The 24928-nt window shown below is 37.6% G+C and overlaps 1 protein-coding gene across 1 annotated transcript in view; it reads left to right on the forward strand.

Moving 5' to 3' along the window:
- Positions 1 to 24928, forward strand: part of DPYD (dihydropyrimidine dehydrogenase) — a 308967-nt gene that overhangs the window by 174464 nt on the left and 109575 nt on the right. The window contains exon 14 of the mRNA XM_015870373.3: positions 8900 to 9064. Within this exon, the coding sequence (XP_015725859.1) occupies positions 8900 to 9064 (165 nt within the window). The remainder of the gene's footprint in view (positions 1 to 8899; positions 9065 to 24928) is intronic.

The following is a 24928-nucleotide window of genomic DNA, read 5'->3' on the forward strand; positions in this document are numbered from 1 at the left end:
GCTGTGTGGCCACTTCACATCAACATTTCAGTATGTTCCTAGTCAGCAAATACCAGCATGGGTGCCAGAATAATAGCTCTGCCTTAAGTTAACTTTGCCTGCTCTCCTAAGCTCCACTCATTTGACTTGGTTACTCAGCTATGAAGGCAGCTAACAATTGCTTCTATAGCACTTGAGCTCTTTTCTCATTAGTTCTAAATGAGATCTATGCTGAAATGCAGGACTGGCTATACAACATTGATTAGGTATAGTAAACTTTCTAATTCAGAAATATTTGGTGATCCAGCTTCCAGATTTCCCAGGCTGATTTTGAATGGGATTTGTGAGTTGCTTATGAGTAGGCTCAATTCATAGAATCTGAAACAATGACTTCTCAAGCATCTTCTTTCTTAGAAGATCGCAATACCATCCTTATAGTATGATAAATAATTATAGGGATATTCCTGTGGCTGTGGTTACTTCAGATAGTTGCAAAGGTGATACTTCTTTTTGCTTTCTTGAGTTTTGTTCTTCAATTACAAATGTAGCACTGACCATCTGCTGCTGTCTTCTTGTCAGTGACTGTATTTCACGGAGGTGCAGAGCACAGCCCACTGTGAAAGCTGTACGTGTTTAACTAAAGTAAAACTAAAAACCTTCAAAGAAACCAACACTTGCACCAACAAAAAATTTGGGTTTCATGGAAATTTTTATTATTAGTCAAAAAAGACATGGACTGATATGGACACCAAAAAGAAACAGTTTCAAAAGCAAGTGAATAGAGATAGAACTCTCACTCATGAGCTGCAGATCTTCTTTTCCGCAGTTACACTTTTGACCACAGTGCAGTTTGACAACAGAAATTTAATCATGTCCTGCTGCTTATACCTTTATCAGGAAACTGATAAAAGTGTATGCACACATTAGCAAGAAATTTTTCAGATGTCCTTCAGGTTCTTTTTTCTTTCTTTTCCTCCCTTGCTTCTCTGTCTCTCCCAAAGAAACTGCTACAAAGCTGATGAGAATTTGGGTTTGCTTTGAAAGCATCTTTTGTTGAAAGACTAATTTTAACCTTGTGATAAAGATTGCTTTTTTGTATTCTGTTGAATGCTATATCTAGACATTGTTTGTCAAGGCAAAATACCGTAGGGCACAATGCAGTTTAAAAATGATCTTTTGTAGTTACATGCAAATGTTTCTGCATTCTCGCATTTAAAAACAAGAACAAATATGTCAATAATAGGAAAGACATTACATTTTATTTTAAATGTTAGTTAAATACTAATTTTAAAGTGTAACAAATATGCATTATAAAAAGCATTTCTGTACAACTATCCAAGAAAATGTAAATGTATAGAAAGATTCAAAACAACATTTTCTTGTAAAATATGTAACTCAACTGCAGTGCATTTGGCATAAATGTTCAAGTTACTGTTCCAGGTTTGCTTTATTTGCTTTTGGTTGTTATGTGTGGACGTTGGTTGTTGGGGTTTTTGTTTTGTTTTGTTTGTTTTTACTTTTAAACATAATTTGAATTGCTTTTGTTTTGTACTTTAACCTGATTTATCACTTTTTGGAACTTTGGGCTATAATATTAAGAATTCTAGCCAAACCATCATGTATGAATTAAAGAAGCACTGGGAGACTTCTGCTGTTTTCAGTCAGGGCAGCAGATGATTCTTACTTGACTTTCAATGGTGATGGCATTGCCCTGAGATTTTTCTAAGGCAAAAAGTGTAAACTCTTCCTTTTTGTTCTGATCTGTTCAGATTATCTAGATAGCCTGGGTTTTTGCTGTCCCAATCAAAAGTTATCAGTTGTGATAGCCTGCTGTCTGAAAACTGCACTGCTAAGAAAGGTGGTGTGCTGATCAAGCAACTATGGCAAAAAATTTAAGTTGAAATTAGGTTAGATATCTGTAAATTTTGCATTTTCACTTTTATGTCTTAAAGCACTAATGAGACAGCATTAAAAATGTCAAATGCATGGTAATGAAACCTCTAAGCAGTTGTCATTTGTCTTTCACACAATGTAAGTGCTTCAGCAGTTCTGTTCCAAAATCCTGATGCATTACTTTTTCCCCTATGGGGCTTCAGTCTTCTGTGCTAACTTATTGATTTGGAAAGCTAGCTTGCTTGCTGGAGCTATAATGTTAAATTGGTTTAATAAACACAAATGGCATAGTTTAATGTTGTAAAAACATTTATGATGAGGTAATGCTCTTTTTTGTTTGTTTGTTTCGGTTTTGTTCATTGTTTGCATAGCTCTGACTATTCAGTATAGAAATAGAGTGTAATATTAAGGAAAATTTAGAAGCACTGTTTCTCCAGACTTTTGGTTTTTGCGTTCTTTCATTGTTAGGGAAAAAAAAAACCAGAAAGATCTAACAGCCAATCAGATTAACTCTATGTTGCAAGCACATGACAAAAGACAGATAGGAATATATTGAAGTATTTTTTTTTTTCCCTCTATAGCATATTAAACTTATAAGTAAAATATGAAGAAGTGTAATTACTAAATAAAAGCATGGCTCTTTTTCAGGATCTTTTCTGTATTAGTGGAGAGATCAACACTCTCGTGCTTCAAATTACCAGCGTGAATGATTTTGTAAGGCTGATGAAATAAGAGATTTTTAATACAGTGCTTATTTGCACTGAGGAACTTAAAAAGTAATTATTTTACATTATTCTATCATATCCTATCTATCATGAAGAGAAAGCAGTGAAGAGGAAAGACCAGGCTAAGTTTAGAGTTCACTCACAAATGTGATGGAAAAAAGGAGGCACCTGTATAGCACTAAATTGCTTATAGCTGGCAGTGGAGAGATTAGAGAAGTTTCTGCATGGTGGGATGTTCTGAGATAAGTTTTTCTGTTAAGGTAGTTTCTGGTTTGTTTGTTTGTTTTTTCAGTGTTCACTGAAGGGGAGGGGAGGAGAGAATGCAGAAGCAGCTTTGCTGAGGTTTTTTAGCTATATGGAAAGCAAAAACTGTTTAATTCCATGTCCAAAGTAAACTAAAATACTTCATACAAATATTAGCAAATCAACAGGTGGCACTGTGTGCAATATAACCAGGAAAACAAAACAGCATGATGGTGTGTGTATGGCAAGGTGCCATCAGCCATGTCTGGCTTCCTTGGACAGAAGTCACAAGTGAATTTACCTGCCCTGCTCCATGAACCATTCTGGCAGTAGATCATAAAAATCCAGCAGGATCAGGGAAGGTCTTTGTTGAGGTGATTGAGCTCCATTAATTTGCATTGTTGTGCCTGGTAGGGTGGATGGAATTTGTTCATGAAGGTGCTTGAAGTGGATTTAGCTTTCTGCTAAAAGGAGTAGGCAAGCTCAGCTGGAAAAATTCTGAGCTATGGAGAAATTCAAGAGAACAAGTTCCTAACCTGAGCCTCAGAAAAGGAACCCTATGGAAATATCACATGCCTCACAGCTTGGATGTAGGAGAGAAAGTGAAGAGCAACTCATAAAGGATGTATAGGAACAGTGCTGTGTATTGTTGCTTCAGGTTTCACTTGCCTTTTTGTAGATGGTTAAAACTCCAGAAGGGGTGATACTAGACACAGTCTGGCTAGACAGCTGAGTCACAGAAGAGGCAAATCATCACAAGACCTTGAATGAGAGTTGGCAGGGAATTATGAGGACATAAGTCTGTGATGCCTTTCATATCTGTGAGGGTGTGCAAACAGTTGTGAGTAGTTTCCAGAATGTTGTAACGACTGCAATATTAAGCAGGAAAGGGCACCATTCCTTTGCCTCCTTATTTTTACGTTGGTGAAATTGTATGCTGAAATCTACTGTAATTAGTGAAAACTATAGGGGAAACTAAAACTTGATGTTGAGGGACTTATAGGAGCATTTAGCAAATGAACTTTAAAAATATTTCACTTTTACTGTGTTTTGAAATTTTTTGCAGCTCTTTCAATAGTACTTTAATTATGTGGGGAAAAGGAGTCCACTAGAATTTGTTTGAATACCTCCATTTTTCATATAATGCGTTTTGTTGTTTGAACGGTGAAGGTTGGATATTGAATACAACAAAGCAGAAATTTACATGTGAGCTTTTATTCACACTCCAGCTTACTTTCTACTAACCTTTTGTATGCTGTATTAAGATACTCAACTACAGTTTTCTTAAGAAGTTATTTATTTGGATCATGATGAGGACAGTGTGGCTCCATTTTGGCTGATATTGACATTAAGTGAGTTGCAGCCTCAGGACTGTACAGAAAGAAACTCCACTTGGAAAGTATAATGTCCTTGCTCACTGGAAGAAAGATCAAATTAATTTTGTAAAAAGTAGTAGCCTGCTAATTGTATTAAATATTTTTTTTTCTCTCATATTAATGAAAAGAAATTGGCAAAGGTAACTAAATCCTATCTGCTTTAATAAGATAAAGTTAAAAATGCTTGAACTATTTTGTGATTTTCATTGACTTTAAAGGCCACTGTGATGCAAATTCTTCTGTCTCAGAAGCCTTCCAGGGTGAAAAAAACAAGTTAACACTTGTCATGTGTCATTCCATGCACTTATAAAATCCCTAAATCTTATCAGGAAACTTAGTAGTACTGCTGACTGTGTATACTTCAGGACTGAATATTTGCACAACTGGTTAATATATTAATTTAGGTTACCTATTCTAGTTTTCTTTCCATGTCATGTATGTTCTCTGAAGCTACTTGATATAATAAAGTGTTTATAAAAATACAATTAGCTATGGTATTTTGGGAAAAATGGATGAAAATGTATGCTTCAAGATATGCAAATTAATAGAAATACATTAGAATTTTGATATGAAAAGCAATATAGCTTTACATTTGCAGTTCTTACACTTGCCCAGTACATCTAAGTTAATTGTGTTGGCATGAGGCTGTGGTATACCTTTTGGGAGACTGTTTTTATGTTGTACTCAGGAGTAACTAATCTTTGCAAGAAACATTTTTCTCCAGTCTTTTTTACTTTTAATTTCTATCAGAGATGATTGTGGAAAAGAAGTGCGGACCCTGCTAATGAAGAGCTGTCTTGATTCCCCCAAAACAATAACTCTGAGAGAGGAGTGAATGGCTTGATTCATTTCTACGGGTCATTAACTTTCACGCCTACAGATGCCAATGTTAATATTCACAATGTGAATTATTTCTCTACTAATCACTTTAGCAGAAACACACAATAAATGTGTGTATCGCGTGATCTACCACTGTGCCTGATACCCCATTGTGTCCCTTAAAACTCAGAATGTCACTGCTGCCCAAACATAAAGGTCTCTCCATGCTTAAACAGCATGGTTGTGTTTTGACAATACAAAAAATCTGTGGCAAACTATAAATGTATACAAAATGTCAAATAGAACAAGTTTTAGAAGGAATGGTACGGTGCGGGCTGCTGTCTTGATTTGCACCTTCATTTAAATATAGCTTATAAAAAATTGCTATTTTTGGGGTTTATCTAAAAGATCTTGTCTCAAAACTCACAGAATGTAAAGCTTAAGTAGTTTGGAATTCAAGGATCCAACTGCAGTGTTCAAGGATTATTCAGGCAAATGGGGCCTGATTGGTGCCTCAGATCACTATTAGTGTTTTAATTAACCAGCAGGAACAAAAATATATATTTAATGCAAATTAGCACAATCTAAAGTCATCAGAATAGGAGAAATGTTCTCAAGCAGAAAAGGGGACTCCAAAAGGATACTGGCACTTTTCTCTGTTTAACATAACTGTTTTCCTGATCTCTGGAGTTAGAAATATTTGAGGGATTCAGACTTCAAGATACGTGAATGCTTTATGACATGTTTCCAATGGATCATTTTATTGCTTCTATTCTCATGGGTAGGTAAGAAATATTTGCTTCATTTTGTAGTTTGAGGACATCTTGCTATTTCTATATGCAGACCTCTACTGTTACCTGCATCCAGACCAATATATCAGTGGGGTCATCTCTGTAGCAGCCTCCTCTTCCTAAAGTCAAAAAAGTTTGTAGGTTTGTACGCCAAAGTGTTTCCTCTCAGGTTTCTTGCATCAGTTTTGTGAAAGCTTCTATCCACGTATCAAGAGAAAAAGGGCTTTGTGCATAACTGGGTGAAAATTCTGCTTTTAACTGAAGTTTCAAAAGAGTAATGATGAGCACTAGCATTTGTTTCTGCAAATAGAGAAAATCAGAATTTAGACAGAACAACAAAAGCCTCCATGTCCCAAATCTGTTGTGCTGGAGCACTGTGGTTACTGCAGCTGTCTTGCCTGCTGTTTTGGGGACAAACCCTAACAACTAGCCAACCACCAGGATTGTCCATCTAACACAGCATTAGCAAAATAAACTTAGTTGGATACCTTGCTTGATTTTCTCCCCATTTATGTGTGCTGTGGCATGAGACTGAAGACAACAGGAAGGCAAGTTTTGCATGGGTATTTCACACTTATCTCAAAGAGACAATTTTCTGTCACTTGTGTGATTTCATTCTGTATGTACATAGACAGATTCCTTGAATCATCACATAAGTTATAAATTCCATTTTGTTTCCTTGAACTGTGAGTCTCCTTGTGTCTGGGGCTGTCATGTGTTAACAAGAGCCAGGAAAGGTGCCAGCGTGTCAGTCATTACAAACTCTCTCCATCCTGCTCACTTGGAGCTAGAAGAGGCAAATGAGTAATGGGATCTTGAAAAAGGACAGCCGATTCCTCTCGGGATGAACCAAGACAAAAGAGCCAGGTGGTAATGTTTGGATTTCAAAGCCAAGAAGGATTTTTGGAAGCAGAAGCAGCTTGGTCAGGAAAGATAACAAAGTGGTGCAGGGCGCAGCAGAGGGATCCTGTGAGACTGAGGCAGTGCGGAGGCAGTGGGAGCTGCTGATTGAAAGAGCAGCTGTGAGCTGGCAGGGGACAGCAGGATAAGGGCTCTGAGCAGCAAAGGGGATCTCGCAAAATCTCAAAGAAAATACAAGATAGTTAGGAAACACAGGCAGAAAGTGTGTGTTTACTGTTTCATGTGGCTCTGTGCATCTCTTGTGGTCATTAATGTGAAGGGTGGCTTCTTTTGAGACGGTTTGCAAAGTCTGTGCATTACCTGATTCAGCTTCAAGGAGTCCTGCAGAGATAAACTGGTCCTCAGATGTTGACAATGACTGCAGGAAGGAGCAAGCTGAAGCCATAGGGATTCAACAACAGTTGCAAGGTCTCGACAAGGGTCTCAGTTCTTAGAAGAGATTGCCTGGAAGCCCAAGGCAGATGCAGGAACTTTGGAGTGTTTTTGTATGGAGGCAGAAGGAGGCTTTGTGACTGTCTCACAGGAGTGTTTTTTTTCAAAGCTGTAATATGTATATTATGTATCTTTGAATTCTTACTTTTAGTAAAATGGGAGAGAGTGGGAGAGGAACAAAACGTGCACATGTTAAGATAACAATCAGTTCCATAGAATCCTCCAAGCATTACCTGGCACACGTAGCCACAAGTCTGCCACAGGGAGGGAATTTTGCACCATCCAGTGACCCAGAGAATGGGCTGGTGGCACAGACTTAGTGCTTCCTTGGTTGCAAAGCTGCTGACTCATCCAGAGTCAGAAGAAAGGGAGAACTTGAAGCATGGTCAGAGTAACACCCACTTGCTGAAAATTAGCATGTGCTGTACTTGCATGAGTCTGGTCATTGTCTTCCTTTGTTTTCCCATACTGGATCATTTGATAGTACTGGCCTAAATGTAGGAATAGCTTTCTGGGATGGAGTCAAATGGCAGTTTCCTCTGAGGCTGTTTAAAGGGAGTGAAAGAAGAGGCTAATACAGAGCAAACTGATATAAATGGTTCTTCTGCATAAGCTGCAATTTGTGTAAACTGTTTTGGGAATGAGGGGAGTGTATTTTGCAGTTTGCTTTGGGTTTGCATCAACTCCAAAAATGTTCCAGATTATTTTTTTTATTTGCTGAAAATAGCTTAACTGTTGAGAGAGATGTGAAGCTTTTGTGATTAAGGGAAAATGTTTTAATAGAAAAACTAGGAATTATTGTGATGCCCAAGTTCCAGATTTGTTATTAGGCCTTAAAATAGATGGACGGGGAGATTACTTTGAATTATTTCTACATATGTAAATGGACATTTAATTAACTATCACTATAAAATATTAGTGCATATTTTCTGTATAATAAGTAATTCAACTTTATAAACAAATGAAGATTATCCCAAATTTACATACAGTGTGAAGAAAAGTCCCTTTATCCTCTGTAACTGTAGCATTTGGCAGATTTAGGAATAAATAATCTTTTGTGGCAAGGGTATGCCTTATCAAACATATGCAGATCAGTGCTAATTAATGCTAATTAAGGTTTCCTGTCTATCTAGTTGGAAAAACGTCCAAATGTTATGAAATCCAGTTAGTATGCCTATTACCCTAATTGTTTTATATGGTATGGTTCTTAATTAAAATATGTAAATTGACCTTAATTGCTATATACTAATGGAGGTTCATGTTATCTCACTAAAAATGACAAGATGGTGAGGAGGGATACTTAAACAAATAGTTCCAATACATTTGTAAATAAATGACCTTTAGTCAAAATTATTTTTAATTGGAAATTGGCAAAAAGAATGTTTTACCATATATGTTTCTCTTTAGTTTTACATAATATCAGAATTTACAGTCCTTTGTAAATATAGATATGGTGACACTGTGGCTTAATTAAGACTACCAAACAAGACAACATTTTGCATGTTTACTGTCTATTTCAAAATTGTTTGCTAACCATGTTTACCTTCAGAAATATTGTAGATTGCAGCATTGATCTTAATTTGAACCACTTCTGTTTCAATTTTTTTTTAAATTTTAATTTCTTTTAATCATAACACTTTGTATGTGAAGTTTGATGTGTGGGTTTGCTGAGGACTGGACCTTTGACTCTCAATTCTGATCAGGCCTCACGATTTTCCAGGATATTGTGACCAACGTTTCTCCGAGGATTGTGCGTGGAGTTACTTCGGGTCCCATCTATGGCCCAGGCCAAGGCGCTTTTCTAAACATTGAATTGATCAGTGAGAAAACAGCGGCATATTGGTGTAAAAGTATTACTGAACTGAAGAGTGACTTCCCAAAACAAGTAAGTACCACTCAGTTGTAAATTATATTTAAAAACTCCTATTTGTAGATCTGTAAAAGCTCATCTATTTAATGTTTAGTAAGTAGAATGCCAATTTCTTTACTGATGATTGTTATTAAAAAACCAAAAAAGCTCATTCAAATAATGTTTATGACAGCGAGTGCCATGAAAGCTTTTTTACACAAACAGAGCAATTGTTTTTAGTTAGGCTGATGTTTATGTTCAGATAGATAATAAGGAAAGAGCTGATCCCAGTATGGATGCTTATCAGTGCTTCTGTGAATATATTTGTATTTAAGATCATATTTAAAGATGAAACCTATAGTATTCATTTTTACGATGAATTGAATTTGATTATGAAAGCAGTCTTTTCATTGTTAATCCAAATGTGAAAGATAAGTAATTACCTGCTTTAGAAGCAAAGAAACAACACTGAATTGAAGTTAACATTGCTACATGGAGAGAGGATTTTTAGAGCCTTCTTGGCTATGGGGAATTATCTGTCCAGAAGGTAATGATTAAAGTTGTGAGCAATGACACCAGCTAGCTGGCATAAGTGGTTTTCAGCTCCTGTTCTACTGAGTAAAAACAGCAAGGTGGAAAGTAAAATTCACCTCAATCATCATCTCAGATGGATAAAGCTTGAAATCTTTCAGCCTGGGTATCTTCCGTCTTGAAATTATTACCTCTGTGGTTCAGTTATGAACAAAAATGAAAGAACATTCCTGTGTACATTATGGCATGAAGGCAGTCAGATTTTTCTCTTTTTCTTGAAGTTGGAATAAGAGTGCTTAAGCACATTTTATTGACAGTAGAAGTGAAGTGCTGCGTGTATAATGCCCTACTTCATTACACATGGGCCAAGTGCTTCTTTGCTCAGGTTCACATCAATTTATTTACCATGGCTGGGCTTTATAATAATGAAAGTGTGAACCTAAGTATAATGTAACTGTGACTTTAAGACCCTTTGTCTAGGTAGGTCCTGGATATCGCAGGTAGGCAGGCTGCTGTGAGAATGGTCTCGTGTTTCAGTCTTCACCAAAAATCTCTCATGGAACTTTGTGCTTTAGACTAAAGTGTTCTATTCCATGAGAGAAAGCACTAGAAACCATTTCAAGAGGAAAATCCTAATTTTAGATGACCTAGCTCTGCATATAGGATGAAGAAGTCCCACTCTTTGGTAGTTCCCACTCTTTCTTTTCTTTTCTTTTTTGGAAAGTTGACATTTTCCACCCAGAGAAAAGGTAAGCATAGATGAGGACATAAGTAATTAAAGAAATTTACCTTGCTATAGTAAGTATTAAAGACAAATCAAATTGCTACATAATCACTTCTGCTCTGTAATGCAAGCAGTTTAAAGTAATATTTTCTTTACAAATTAGAAAGATATAAGCAAATTAGTTACCTTATTGGAAGCCAGAGTCACAACAGCACCAAATCACTTGTCTTTAGGAAGAAGCAATCCATAATTCAAAGGAAGCAGCTCAATTCCCCCAATAAAGACTAGGATTTAAAGTAAAATTTGCAAGGGGTTTTGCTAACAAGATCCACCTGGCAGAGCTCAATGGATAATATCATGTAGCTCTGAGTTCTTGCCTCTATAGATCAGGAATTATCACCCCCCTTGCACAAACACAGTCTGCTCCCCATTGGCAAGCGGCCTGATTCCCGTTTACAGTCCTTTCTGGCCGCAGCTTTTCCCAGTATTCTCTTCTTTGAACCTGAATCCAGTTTGAGTGGACCTGGGCAAGAGCTGCTGACAGCAGAAACTTGCATCAATACTACTGGATAGTGATTTATAAATTTTAAGGGCCAAAGCAGGCAGAAAGAATGAGAAATGGTCTGGATTTTGTAGGGTTATTTTTCAAATATCATAATATCATCAAAGCCTTTGATGTTTCAACCTTCCTCCCTCATGCCCCCTCCCACACAGGTAATTTAATATCACCTCTACTGTTGTTTCTTTTTCCAGAAAACAATAACAACAAAAATTAAGTAATTAGGCATTATTCAAAGCACAGGTCCAAGAAAGATATATACTTTATAATAAATTAGATGCTTCTCTGTTTAAGATTTGCAGTTAAAAATGGGATTTTTGTTCTTCCAATACTTCAGTCCTCTTAGTGAGGTATTACTTAAGCACTTAAAATGTACAATTTTATTCATCATTATTTATAGTTAAATTTTCAAAGAAGGGGGCATGAAAAATTGTCCACTGTACTCCTGTATGCCCAGAAAACATTCTTTCAGTCAGAGAGAGCTGTGAAAGTGAGGTGATGGGTTTGTTTCTGTTTGTCATCTCTTTTTTCTTTCCCAGACATTGTGTTTACTTATTACATTGGACTGCCTTTGTTATATCCAAGCATTTTCCTTACATGGTTAACTAAGTTTTTTTTTAATGAGTGTATGAAATATTTCTATTTTTTTCTCTTTTGAACAGATTGAGTATCTGATACTATTGGGTCTATCATTCTGTGCAATTAGTAATCAGAATAAAATTATTATTTATTTATTTAGTGCTAGAGACTGAGAACTTGACACTGAGAAAACTCAGAACAATGATGTTATTAATTTCACAATCCTAAATGTAATAGGAAAATGTCCCTTCTGAATTAGTGGGGAGATGATCACTTATTGGTAAATTTCGCATCTCCCTCCCACATGGTAGCAAGTTATTTGTCACATGGTATATTAATCTGGAGCTCAAGAAAAAAAGTGAAGGAAAAATACTGATAATCAAAATTTTCTGATTGAATACTGATTAGCACTTGTTTGAGATAAATGTCTTCTGCAACCTCAGATGGTAGTCTGTTCAGTCTGTCAGGTAGTCTGTTCTCCTCCCTGCTGTAGGGGGATTACGTGGGGCAAGACCAATAAAAGCTGTCACCATGTAATACAAATATTACCTTAACATCATAATAAGCATGAGGAAGATGTCCCCTATGATCTACTTTGAGTTTTTTGAAACGGCTGTGTGAGAATTTCCAAAGACTCAAACAGAAATAGCCTACACCAGATCCATGATTTTTCCCTTCCTGATGAAGAGTTCCTATTGTTCCTATTTGGTGGTATACCAGGCCTGGTTGGCAGGGATCTACCTTTCTTCATAGCAGCCAGTATGGTGCTGTGTTGTAGAACTGTGACCAAAGCAATGTTGGTAACTGACAAGTGTTTCAACTCATGTGAAGCAGTGCTTGCTCAGTGTCAGGGCCCCCCTGGTTTTTCCCTTTGCCCTACAGCAAACAGGCTATATATGACCCTGAGGATACACAGCAGGGACAGCTGACCCTAACTAGACAAGGGGAAAATTCTGCTTGGGAAAGGGCAAGAATGGGTAATTTTTTTCCCAAAGTTTTTGGATGCTCCCTGAGCACTTGTTTGCTTGGACATGTGATATTTGAAGTGCTTTAGATATCTGGACAAGTGATCTAACACTGATTCCACAATATGTCTAGCTTTCATATTTTATTTATTAAGTAACTACCTGAATGTATAGTATATGATGTACTTTCCAGACAAAATTGTATTTTATAATACCTTCATGAAAGAGGATACTTAAGAAATATGAATTTGGGCAAATAGAATTCACCCCATAACATGATCAGGATCAAAGAATTTGAAGGGCAAAATAGCACTTTCACTTATGCAAGCCTACAAGCTATAGTAATCAGTCGAAACTGGACACAAATGTTGAAAAAGAACTACAGAACCTTGCAAGAGAACTTATTGCTGATGTTTAATATTCATCTATTTGACATCAGTTACAACGTAGTTGTTATCTGGGCTGGGAACTGTGAATATCGGTAATGGCAATAAATCTCTATATGCCAGTAAATCCAGGAGCTGTACGCACAGTCAAATTGAAAGTCTGGAGAATCATTTTTAATGATTGCAGAGGAATCAGATATAGTGCCAGTAGCACTTTTTTCATCAGAAAAAAACCTACAAACTGGCCCTCATCCAAAACTTTTGCTTATCATAGCTAAGCCTGCTCGATTGAGTTGGTTAATCAGCTACTTACACAGATGTCTATTCTTCCACACCCATAAGCAGGTCTGTGTATTTGCAATACCTCATAGTTTGTCGAAGATTTTAGGGCTTCATATCACCCTGGAGAAAAACTTGAGGAGACAAATGTCTGAAAGTAGTAAAACACTTGTCTACCAAATACTGGTGAGATGGTGGTGGGCACAACTGCCAGGTGGTTTTTCAGCACCTTCCCAAACAAATAACTGGTACCTGAAAGTAAGCAAATTCATTTTAAAAATTTCAATACGTAAATTGTTTGTGTATGAGCACATGCAGGTTACAGCACTGCTGATAAAGGCCTTTGGGATGATATTTAAAGAAGAAAAATAGATTGCTTAGGAAATGTCATTCACCATCAGGCTGGCAGAAGTCCATCACAAACCAGAAAATATCTGAGAAATTTGTAAAATGAAGAACTGGGATCTTGGAAGATGCCGTATGGAATATTTTTCAGTATTACAGTATTTGTATACTGAGGTCCTAGAAGTAAATTTTTGGTCTCCTTTCTGAACATGAATGAGTTTGAGCTGCTGTATGATTCTAAGGAATTTATATAGGATACCAGATTGTCAGCTGCGACACTAATTCTGTAATTCAGATACTGGTGTCGTGACGTGTTGAATTGAGAAACCTCTTCTGCCAGAAACAGTCAGTACTGTAGGACCCCAAAACTAAGCTGAAACATCTTGTCTTCCTAATGTTTGTTCTGCTGCTTGCGGAATGTTGCTGACAGTCCTTCTGACAGTTAGTCAGCAGAGAGCAGCTTCTCAAGGCTGAAACTGCTAAAGATATATTTTTGTTCAACAATTTTGTTCAGAACGTCCTAGGAACACCTGTCAGGACTAGCCATGCCAGAGTGTGAGTGAGAAGAGCAGATCATTGGATTCCAGGCTGATAACTGACTTATTTGTAGCGCTGTCTAAAAAAGATAAAAATCTCCTGAAGTTCTTAGTAATACTATATTCCACTATACTTTGTATTTATCCATGCAAATATGAAACAAGGCAACTAGTGTAATGAAAACCATTTGTACTATTTGTAAACTTTTCCTTCACTGTTTGCACTTACAACAGACCTTCAATAATCTGGTTACTGGAAGGAATTGACCATTATATTTGAAAAAAAATCTATGCTGTGGTTCTTCTTTGAAATGTAAAAGGGATATCAATTGGAAATATTTTTTTTAAGATATAGAGGATTCATAGACATTGCAGTTTTACTGTAAGGACAGGTATAACTTGTCTTTCTCACTAGGCTTGTTAGGAATAATTTGAGTATTATTGCAGGCATTATTATGACTTTCACTTTCGATGAGTGTTCAGAGGTCTGTGGGATGCTGTGTGCTGTACATGCTATTTATATTTTGACATAGCAGTCACTACAATAAGTTTGCAGTAGGTACTGTATCAATTTTTTTTTAACATTTGTATTTGGAATTTGGAGCAACGTTTGTAATTTCTGTAGTTAGGGAAAGTGAAACGAAGAACCTTCTTCATGTTTTCAGGAGTCATGTTTGGAAGAAATCATAAGTTGTCTTTTTTCCATACATACCTGTATTTTCTTGGGCTACTATAGATAGATGTAGATTTCCACACAGGGAAGCCATATTTTATATTCCAGTGGATGCATTCATGCATGTGTCCACTTGAAAAGTCACAGACACCTTGACAAGCTTAACTGTGGAAGGCGCATCTACAAATTCAGAAAAAAAAACAGCATGTGGGGCTGTTCCCATTTGGACCTCACCTTGTGCCCGCAGTGACCATATGCTGTAGACCTGAATGAGGACTGCAAATGCCGTGTGTAAGTGCCCCAAAAAAGACCATTGCACATCAACTAGAAAGGATAGAGTGATGGAGGCACAAGACATGCTGCCCAGAAAAATGCCCACTGTTTATCATGGAACTTCCCAGCGGTGAAGAGTAGCTACCTGGATTCTTTGATTTCAGGTTCACAAATCACACTAAAAACTCCAGAAGTTGTTATTGCTGCAGCTTAAATTTCTTAAAGCCAACCATCATGGATGCTTAGTAGGAGGTGAAAAAACCCACACAGCAGTTGTTAAATTCACCATATGGAAAAATTCCCTTTCACTACAGAAAGCTGGCAGCAGGCCTAGTCCCTTAACATCAGAGGAAATCCTAGCTGAAAACGAAAGACGAGGTTGCAATGGAGTGCTCACACTAGCTACCTTGAGCAGAGCCTAAAACCATTGTCCCTAACTAACATGGTGTGCAAGAATGGCCAAGGCTTTTCAATATACCGTGACTACTATGTTGGGTAGATGAGAAGAGGCATCAGAACATTCCCTTTTTCACTTCATCCTTCAGCACAGGAAAAAGGGAGTATGAAAAAGAGTATAGAAAAATGCTACCTAGAAAAGGGGGCTGTAAAGAAGAGCTGAAAAATACACCTCTGCATGTTCCTTGGGAGTTCTCACTCTCCCAGCTCCTGAGGCTGTCCTCATTTCTCCTGACACCTGTTCAGCAACTCATGAACTTGCAGTACATGTTTTCCTCTCTGCAGTCTAGGGAGGAATTCATCGAGAACTTCAGTTTACCCAGTGGGTTTACACCAGAGGACCTTTTCTGTAGGCACAGCAGTTTCTATTTGCAAAAATACATGAACAAAAACAGAAGCTAGCAACAGAAATGTTGATGTATTGGGCCTTTGAGACCACATTTTCTTATAAGGAGGGAAGCTTTCTGGGAAAGGCTCTTCCACAGTTCATAACAAATTCTCAAACCTCAAATGAACAAAATATTAATAGAGACGGGACTGAGCTACAAAATATGATTCTGTAGACTTTAACTTCTTAATGCTTAGGTGATAGTAAAGAAATGAAACAGTACAGGAATTTTTTATCTATTATCAGTGTTTATTTCTGATTTTTACAGTAATATTAGCTATAGCAAATTTGCTTGAGGCTTGAAAAGTAGTGGAGGTTTGGTAAGTGGTCAGCTGACATTTCCAGGAGAGAACTTTAGACCTTATGTTTTTTATCTTTGCATGCAAATTTCTAAATGCTCTTCTAAAGAATAGAGTTGTTAAAAAAGGAAAAAGCAAAAGGGCTGGGGGGTAGGAGTGGTGGAGAGGGGAGTGGAAGTGGCTTTTGTGGTAGGCCCTACCTTAAAAAATATGATTTGACAACGTCAAAGCAGTTTTAGCTGATGAAGGCTGCTTTGGTTTCTAAAAGAGTCTGACAAAAGCATCTTCATTGAAAGATTTAAAAGAAAGCAGCTATAAGATTAGAGGGAAGAAACACACATGAATATACAACTAGTTAAAGACAGGAAACAATGTTAAGGAATGAATACTTAATTTCCATGCTGAATAGAGAGCTACAGTTAAGTTCTCTGGGGATCTGTGTTGCGCTCTGTGTTCTGTAAGTCTTATAGGCAGACAATAAGTGCTGAATTATAAGGGCATTGCAAAGGATCTGAGTGACTGGCCAGTGAACTGCCAGATAAAATTAAACGAAGACAAATGTAGTGATGCACATAGAAGAAAACAGTACTAAATTTATATCTACAGTAATTGATTCTAAGCTAGCTATACTAAAGTTGTAGAAGAGATCATTATGAAAGTCTCAGCTTAATGCTCAATAACATTGAAATAAAGTTTATCAAACAGAATTTACAGGAAAGGAATAAAGAAAAAACCTTCACTATACCACAGTACTGGCTCATTTTACATTTGAATAGACTGCAGTTCAGATTTATTTGTTTCAGCAAGGGTGCAGCCAGATTGGAACCAGAAAGGAGAGGTGGAAGGAAGTGGTTGGAGATGCTTCTCCACATACACAGTGACTGTGAGACTTGCTTTAGGAGGGCACTGCTCATGCCAAGGGTGCATATGGGCTGAAGAAGAACCTAGTGGAAGAAATCATTTAGAGAAGGGTATGGTTGCAATCAGTGATCCCAGGTATAGAAACACAAGGAAGTCTGCTAAAAGTTTACTCAGAAGCAATGTGTGTTTATGTGTGTTCAACTAATCGTGCAGTATGTGCCTGATCAATTTGTCCCAGCTGCCACAATATTCATCTCCTTCTAAATGTGTTTTGTTTTGATTTAAGAATATGGTTACTAACCTGGCAGAGACTAAAAACACACATTCCTACCACCAGCTCAAGTGAATTTTATTTCAAGAAATCACATACCTTCTTCAAGGTATGAAAGAAAGAAAACTGTAGTCTGTAACTGGAAGTATGACCTCACAGTAACTTCAGTGAGATTCTGACAATCAGTGATTCAAATGAACATGTTGGTGGTGGCAAACTAGGACCTTGAGGAGAAATGTGAGAAGATCTTTTATGTTCTGCACTTGGAAATGACCACTTCGTTGAGAAACCTGTCAAATTAGTTTTATGCAGAACTGTTCTTTCTTACTATGTGTGTTGTAAGGCCATGAATTATTTTGTTTGTTTTACCTTCACAGCTACTGTTTGACAAATGGTAAGTACCGCGGTAAGGCAGAGAACTATTTGTATGTATGCTAAGAATATCCTTTTGATTTGGAGAGTGAGTTATTGATCTCTGAAGAAAAAAAAAGAAAAAAAAAAGAAAAAGAAAAAGAACAATTTTCACAATTTTGTGAGGACTATGAGCTCATCTTTAAAACTTTAGCCTTAGGGTAAGAACTAGGAGAAAATTAAAGCAGTTTCTGAAATACTTCACTAGCTATCTCCTAGAAAATGACCCAATCTTCATGATTATTGGAAAAGACAAACTCCCTAATGGCCAGCATCAGCTGGAGCTGGTTCAGGCTATTTTTTGTCCATTGCCACTGCTAATAATTCCTTTTTTGAAGAGAGATGTGAGTGGTCATTCATCAGGATCCTCAATGAAGGAGATGCGCTAAACAGAAAGAATAGTGCAATTAAAAATATTTCTAGAATGTAATTCTGCTGACTGTGACATGAATAGTTATATATTTTTATTCATCTTATTAAGGCTCAAATTTCCCTTTACTGTTTCTATGCAGACTATTATTTACAGAGAATAGAAAGACTTTAAATCCTCAACTGCTTTTTTGGGTTTGTAGGCTACTGTGCACACAAAGAAGTGCTGCAAAACGATCTGTGGAATCTGGCGGTGTGTCAGGCAGAGCAGTCATTCTTTCTAGAAATGTCCTCCATAAACAGCAAAAAAGGAAATTGCATCATGCATTAAAAAAAATCTGTACGCTAAGATGCCCGTTTCCCTACACCCCCAAATCTGTGCTTAAAATAGCAGTAACAACCTTGGCGCAGGGCATTTCCCAGCGATTAACAACTGGCCAGGGTTAATGGCCCTCAGCAGTGCCTCGGGCCATCAACTCCTCCCAGCCAGCCATTACTCCCTAGGAAATGCCCTTTGCAGGGTAGTTATTGTTTTAAAATTAGGATGTAGAAGTTGCCACTGGGGGGGGAGAAAATGACCTTCTGGCAATGTTTTTTTTTATTAAAAAAAAAAGAAAGGGGGAGGGGTGGGGGGAGGGGGGCTGGAAGGGCAAACATTTTTGGTGTACAATCATCAGCAATCAGTGTTCTATCAAAATTAAATCCTTAACTTTTCAAAAATGCCTACATTCTACTGGCCTTATTAAGCCTTATTAGCTGTGCAAGCCAATTACCTCTTCCCACCCCTAGTACTTTTCCCCATTTTACATTTCAAGTTTTTCAGAGACAATTGGGTTACATTACAAAATTTGATCTTTTAAAATGCACAGTAGCTATGACATTCATTTTGTACTGACTATGATATGATTTTAGTCTTTTATGAGGCGCTGAGCTTATATGATTTACATATTTCTGCTTTTTTTACTTTTACTTGCTGTATACTACAATAATACTAATAAAACAAATTTATTCTTGGTAAAAGTAATACGTATATGCTCTTCCTGCAGCCCATATTCTGCACTTAATTTCAATGATGTGGTTTGCATTTTAGGCATTCTGCTAGAGCTGTAATGAAGAAAAATATGAAGGCTAGGTCTATATTTAAAAGTCTTGCTCACATACTTATGTAGGCTAGGAACACTAAAAATAAAATCACATCTAACTACTGTCCTAACAGAACCCTAGTGTAGATGCAGTTATACCATCAAAGAGTTTATTTTTGTTCAGGATCAAGTAAAGTGTTTGTTTCACCAATATGAACTGCGCTACAGGAGGAGAGCTAGATCTACACAGACATGTTCTAGCTTAGACCAGAAAGGCAAAGGCACCACTGCAGCTGGAGCCAGCTCTTCCAATGACTGACAGCTGCTGCATGTTATCCCCAGCTCCCCATGCTTTCTAGCAAGGGGGCTGTGAAAAGATCTCAAATGCCTTTCAAAATGTGGGAATAGGAGGGAATATCTATATATATTATCCTCTGAGAAAGATGTAGATAAGCAAAATTTTTACAGGGCTCTGAACTTTTCTTAGTCTATATCCTGAACACCGTTAATATCCTCTTAACTTTTTATGTACACCAAGTTTAAGAACTGTGATCATAAACTTCTGCACAACTGTATTCATGAAACTTCTTGTAGGTGTCACGTTCCCAAATTCTGGTTATGAATTTGCTCTGCTTTTATATTCAAGTCCTTTTTTAAAATTCCGGTTGAAAATAATGAATCGTACTCGCTGTTAAGATTAGGTAGCAAATAGTAAACAAGTAAGATTAGGCGGCCAGTCCAAAAAAGCCGAACTCTTTCCTTTTTGTGGTATTAGTCTGGTAGTTTATGAAATTTGTAAGAGCTCTGAAATAGTTGCTGCAGGTGCTATGATTCAGGTGACTCCTAAATCAATAGAAATGTTTTTATATGTATAAGCCTTGGATGCATATCTAGTGGAGATGGAACAGTCATTTAATTGCAAAGGAAAATGTGACAGTATGTACTTATTTTCTGAACTTATAATAACAACTGAAACCAAGGTTTTGTTCAAGTAGACCTAAGTACATCCTTTGTTATGAGTCACTGAAGTTCGATGTGAACTATAAGAAACAGTATGTTTCTATCCTGTTCCCTGCTACTGGACCTGTCAGTCTCTGTTTTTCACTTGCCCGTTTTTACATATATATTTTTTAAGCTGAACGTTTCTAACCTAGTCCAAGTTACATTTTATTTCTCTTTATATCTAATATTTTTGTATTTACATGTATTATTTCAGCCTATGCGGAATAGTTTGGAGTTAGGATTTGAAAGAAGTCATAGCCCTAAATTTCAAGGCTGTATTTCTAAAACTCATAGCAATTCTCTTGTGCCAAAACCTGATGGTTCCTATCGCTGTTAAGGTACCACGAGAATATCTCTGCTGATATAGGTGTATTGTTAAATAAGCCTAGGGCCTAGGGTTCCTATTAATGTGAGCCTGATGAGACTTGGTTGTCTTCCTCCAGCTCATGGGAGCTACTTTTGTTCATTCAGGGAGGTGAAATCATAAGAGGAGTGAATTAAGCATTGGTATTTTGTGCCTGGTATTTTGCTTTACTGCAGTGTGAGGTTTGTGTGTTGTGTGAGGGAGGTGAATGGTACACTGTAGCTGTGAAAGTGGCTTTTCTGCTAGGCTGTGGGACTGATCTGTGTCTCTGAAACAACTGATTCTTATTAAAATGCAGAGCTGCATTAGTTCAGATTGTGGCATAAGAAATAGAAGTGAAATATGGTCTCTTTAGTACACAGTAAAGGGGGAGAACAAAATCCAGAAGTAGACAACAATGAAGAAAAATAAACTGGTCCTGCAAGATCACAGAAAGTATCACAAGAAAATGAAGCATCAATAAAAGATGATACGACAGTTGTTGTGCAGTTAAGTGCATTGCAGCACTCTGCTGTGCTACTCAGTGGGAAAGTAACCCAGTAGGACTTCTTGTAAATGATTCTCAGTGAACTTCTGGTGGAGATGCATCCCACAGGTCCCACTGTGGCCATTGAAAACATCCCTCAATTCCAACCTTGTGAACACTTGCAGGCTGTCTCCCCTCACAAGGTGAACTTGTCCCATTGAGCAGGCAGATCTTGGGGAGTGAGAAAGTTCTCTGTGAAGTCAGATACTTAATCAGAAAGGAGAAAAAAGCTAAGAGATCAATAGGTCTCCCACACACAGCTGGCATGCAAGGCCTTCAGATAATTGGTTGAAAAGGGGACAAAACCTACAGCCTGTTTCTGTGCATCTTTCTGGTGACCATACTCTCATCTATCAGAATATCATAGCTTAGGAGCAAATTGTGCAAAATCAGTGCTTTTGAGAGTATTGGTACAATGGTAATAGAGCAAAGAGAGTGTGGGGGAGCTTAGGAGAATGAAACTAGGCTGACAAAATCACTTACTGCTCCCAAGCATTGCTAGGGCACTAGCAGTGTCACGTGGTGAAGTGGATCACAGAGCTGTAGAGTGTAAAGGAGGGGTTGTTTACTTCCTCCTCTGATCTACTTTTTCCTCTTCTACCTGCACAGATTCTGCTAGCTTTCCTGAGCCTTCAAATCCAAGGAAGTGAATTATAGGAAGCCCTGGGGGTGATGGAACAAGGGAATAGAGAGGATGGACTTCTTGGGGATGGAAAGAGACAGATATGTCCTGGGGAATTGCTGGCTGACTTAATGCAGGAGTCAGGGAACTCTTAACAAAGTTATTCAGTATGTTGTCTCTTTTTATTTTAAACTGAATTTGTTTTCTAATAAATTAAGCAGCTTTATTGGTAAGTAATAGGGGAAATTCATGAAATCTGCATGTCTCTGGAAAGAATCAGATTGGAGGAACTGGAGGAAGGATCTTGGGGTACCTTTTACCCAATGGTCACTCATTCCCTCCATGGGAGCAGCCTACAGTCCTCGAACATATTCATCTCCAGTTGGTTTCCCCTTTCAGAGGGGCACCCTGCAGAGGGTTGCCCATGCTTGAGTACCCTGAGGTACTCAAAAGAGCTGTTATAAAAAGGACTGTGGATATATCTCAGTAGAAAGTCTGATGAGAAAAAAGTCTCTGTAGATGTAGGAAAAAAATCAACAAATTTGTGTTGCCTCTTGTGAATGTTGTTTCCTTATGTTTTTTTAAGGAAAAAATAGTATGTCAGCACCCCGGTGGAAAGCTTTTGCTACAGGTCATAGCATGCATCTGAAATATCATAGAATTAGATATACATTTTTTCCGTTAGCTTCTCCAATATTGTATTGGCCTCCTCTGGTTTCTCTTTATATTAAGACAGTGCAGAAAGTACAGAAATACAGCAGGGATATGGCAGACACACAAGGGTTTTCAGGTATTCTTTGCTAGGAATGTGGCTGAAAATGAGTATCTGTCTTCTCTTGGATTCTGCCTTTGTTAACTTGAATATTTTCCTTTCAGTAATGCTATTTTCTACTCATTCATATTCAATTTTACACTTTGCTGAAGTGACTAAAGGTTGGACATTGTTTTCCTGGTCCAAAATGAAATCCTAACAATTCTGCTGAACTTTCTGCAAAGTTTTCAGCTGCATGGATTATTTTCAATGGAATTTGAAGGGTTTGCATGGGACACTGAAATTTTCGACAGCCCATCATGAAATGGACATACTTTTTTTAATCCCATAAAATATGTGAACTGCTTTCTACAAGGGCTACATTTTCTTTCATTAGATATCTGTCTGGAGAATTTACATTTCAGGGTCATCATAAGAAAATAATGTGCGCCTCCATTTAGCCTGAGAAGAGAATCTTTGTTTTTTCCTCTTTGTACTGTCATTGCTTTTGTTGTGGTGTGAGGGTATGAAAAACACAGTAGAGAGCTCAATATGAAGTCATATGTTAAATATAGGACTTTATTCAAGAGGCTTGCTACAAAAATCTAGGTAATAACTGTACTAGTATCCCCTACTTGTCCTATTTTCATTTATTAAAATTATCTTAAATGTATTTTAATTGTAAGTTAAGGAGTAAAACAATGGATGGTTAGCAATTGTTAAATTATTTACTCTCTACTCACTGAAAAGAGAGAAGAGAGAGAGAATTATGGGTCAGCAATGTCAAGACATTCCTCAATACTTGTCTTTATCATCATGCAGAATCTTTTTATTAAGGCAGCATAGAAAGAATAGACTTATGGACTGAAGGTACAATGTTTAATATGTCCACATCCATCTAGATTGACAGTTTCTACAGACATGAATTTCCCAGGAGAGACAGTGTTACTGGTGTCAGTGGATGGCATCATTTACTTCAATGTTCCATTATTAAATTGATAACAAGATAATTCCTCTGCTTCTCAGAGACATGACAGGGTTTACAATTGTTAACTTTCTTATTGAATGGGATTTGATGTTCTAGGTAGTTTTTAATAAGAAGCATATTTTTATTTCAGTTCTGCAACAAATCAAAAATTACAAGAAAGTGTAAATAACCTCTTTAGGAACTTATTTGGGTCTACAAAGCATCAAAATCAAGCTGGTTTAAAGAGGGCCAATTTAACAACAATAAGTCTTTGTGCTCCTACTGTTTTTCACTGCTGCGTGTTTAGGCATGTTTGTGCAATATGGAGTATTTACTGCAGTAATCCTCTGTCTTATGAGGTATGTATTAGAAACATTCTGTACATTGTATCTCTGGTTGGATGAGCTCATGAATGATTGTTTCATCAGCCAGTGGCCATTTGGAAAAGCAGAGGACTGCTGCAAGTGGCAGCAGAGGAATTAACTTCTAAAAATCTCTGCTGGCAAAATGTGGCATAGCTGCAGCTTTTCCTGATGCTGAGCTTGTGTGAGAGTCAGGGCAATTAAGCTGTTGAATGGTCTGCAGCACAAGACTTTTGAGGAGTGGCTGGGTGAACTGGGATTGTTTAGTTGGGAGAAGAGAGGATCAGGAGAGGCCTTATAGCTCTCTACATGTATGTTTAAGGAGGTTGTGTCAAGTTGGGGGTTGGCCTCTTTTCCTGGGTAACTAGTGATAGGATGGGAGATATGACCTTAAGATGCACCAGTGGAGATTCAGGTTGGATATTAGAAGAAATTTTTCTTGGAAGGAGTGATGAGTTATTGGAGCGGGCTGTCCAGGGAGGTGGTGGTCACCATCCCTGGGGGGTTTTAAGAAGAGGGTAGAACTGGCACTGAGGGACATGGCTTAGAGCAATCACAGGCATGGGTTGATGTTTGGGCTTTCCAACCTTAATGATTTTATAGTTCTACAAAGACAGACTAGCAGCTCTAACTCACCTCTCAGTGAGGTGGCAAATCTCTACCAACCCCTAAAGTGCTGGAGTGCTGGGGGACAGAGTGGAGTTTGGCTTAGGTTTCATTCGCTCATTCTATTTTTCTATTAAGCATGTACATCTTTCAGTTAAATATTTGCATGGTTGTTTATGGTGTCATTGAAACAGCTGAGGATTGCTCAGTCAACTTTTTTTGTTAACTTATGACCAAGTGGCTCTGACGTGTACTTACACAAGTGCTGAACCTTCAGGAAAGGCTACAAACATGCCAGCTTCTCTCTGTGCATGGGTGAGGGAGGATGTGGGCTGGAGATGAGGGAACATACCCTCATTCAAACAGAGGAGATATTAATGTTTTGACATAGTAGTTCAACTACCAAGAACAACTCCTGTACTAATTTGTTGGTGTAGCTGTAGGTATCCTTTCCTCTGGTGAGTGATAAATTAAATATGTTATTTTTTGCTATTGTTTTAGACAGATGGTATGTTCAGTGCTTAGCTTCTTCCTAGTAAATGCTTCTTCCTGGGGAATTCTGGTTAAGAACACTCAGGTTTGTTCAGACAGAGCAGGTCATGTGGCAAGGCTGTGCTGTGGTGTGTAGGAATAAGAAAAATGTCTTGAAAGGAAGATCGCTATCTTTACATCTGACCAAATCACAAATAGCTTCTGAAGTTTAGATCAATCGA

The sequence above is a fragment of the Coturnix japonica genome, chromosome 11 (genome assembly GCF_054131305.1).
Source record: "Coturnix japonica strain WE chromosome 11, WE-NBRP24, whole genome shotgun sequence".
NCBI lineage: Eukaryota > Metazoa > Chordata > Aves > Galliformes > Phasianidae > Coturnix > Coturnix japonica.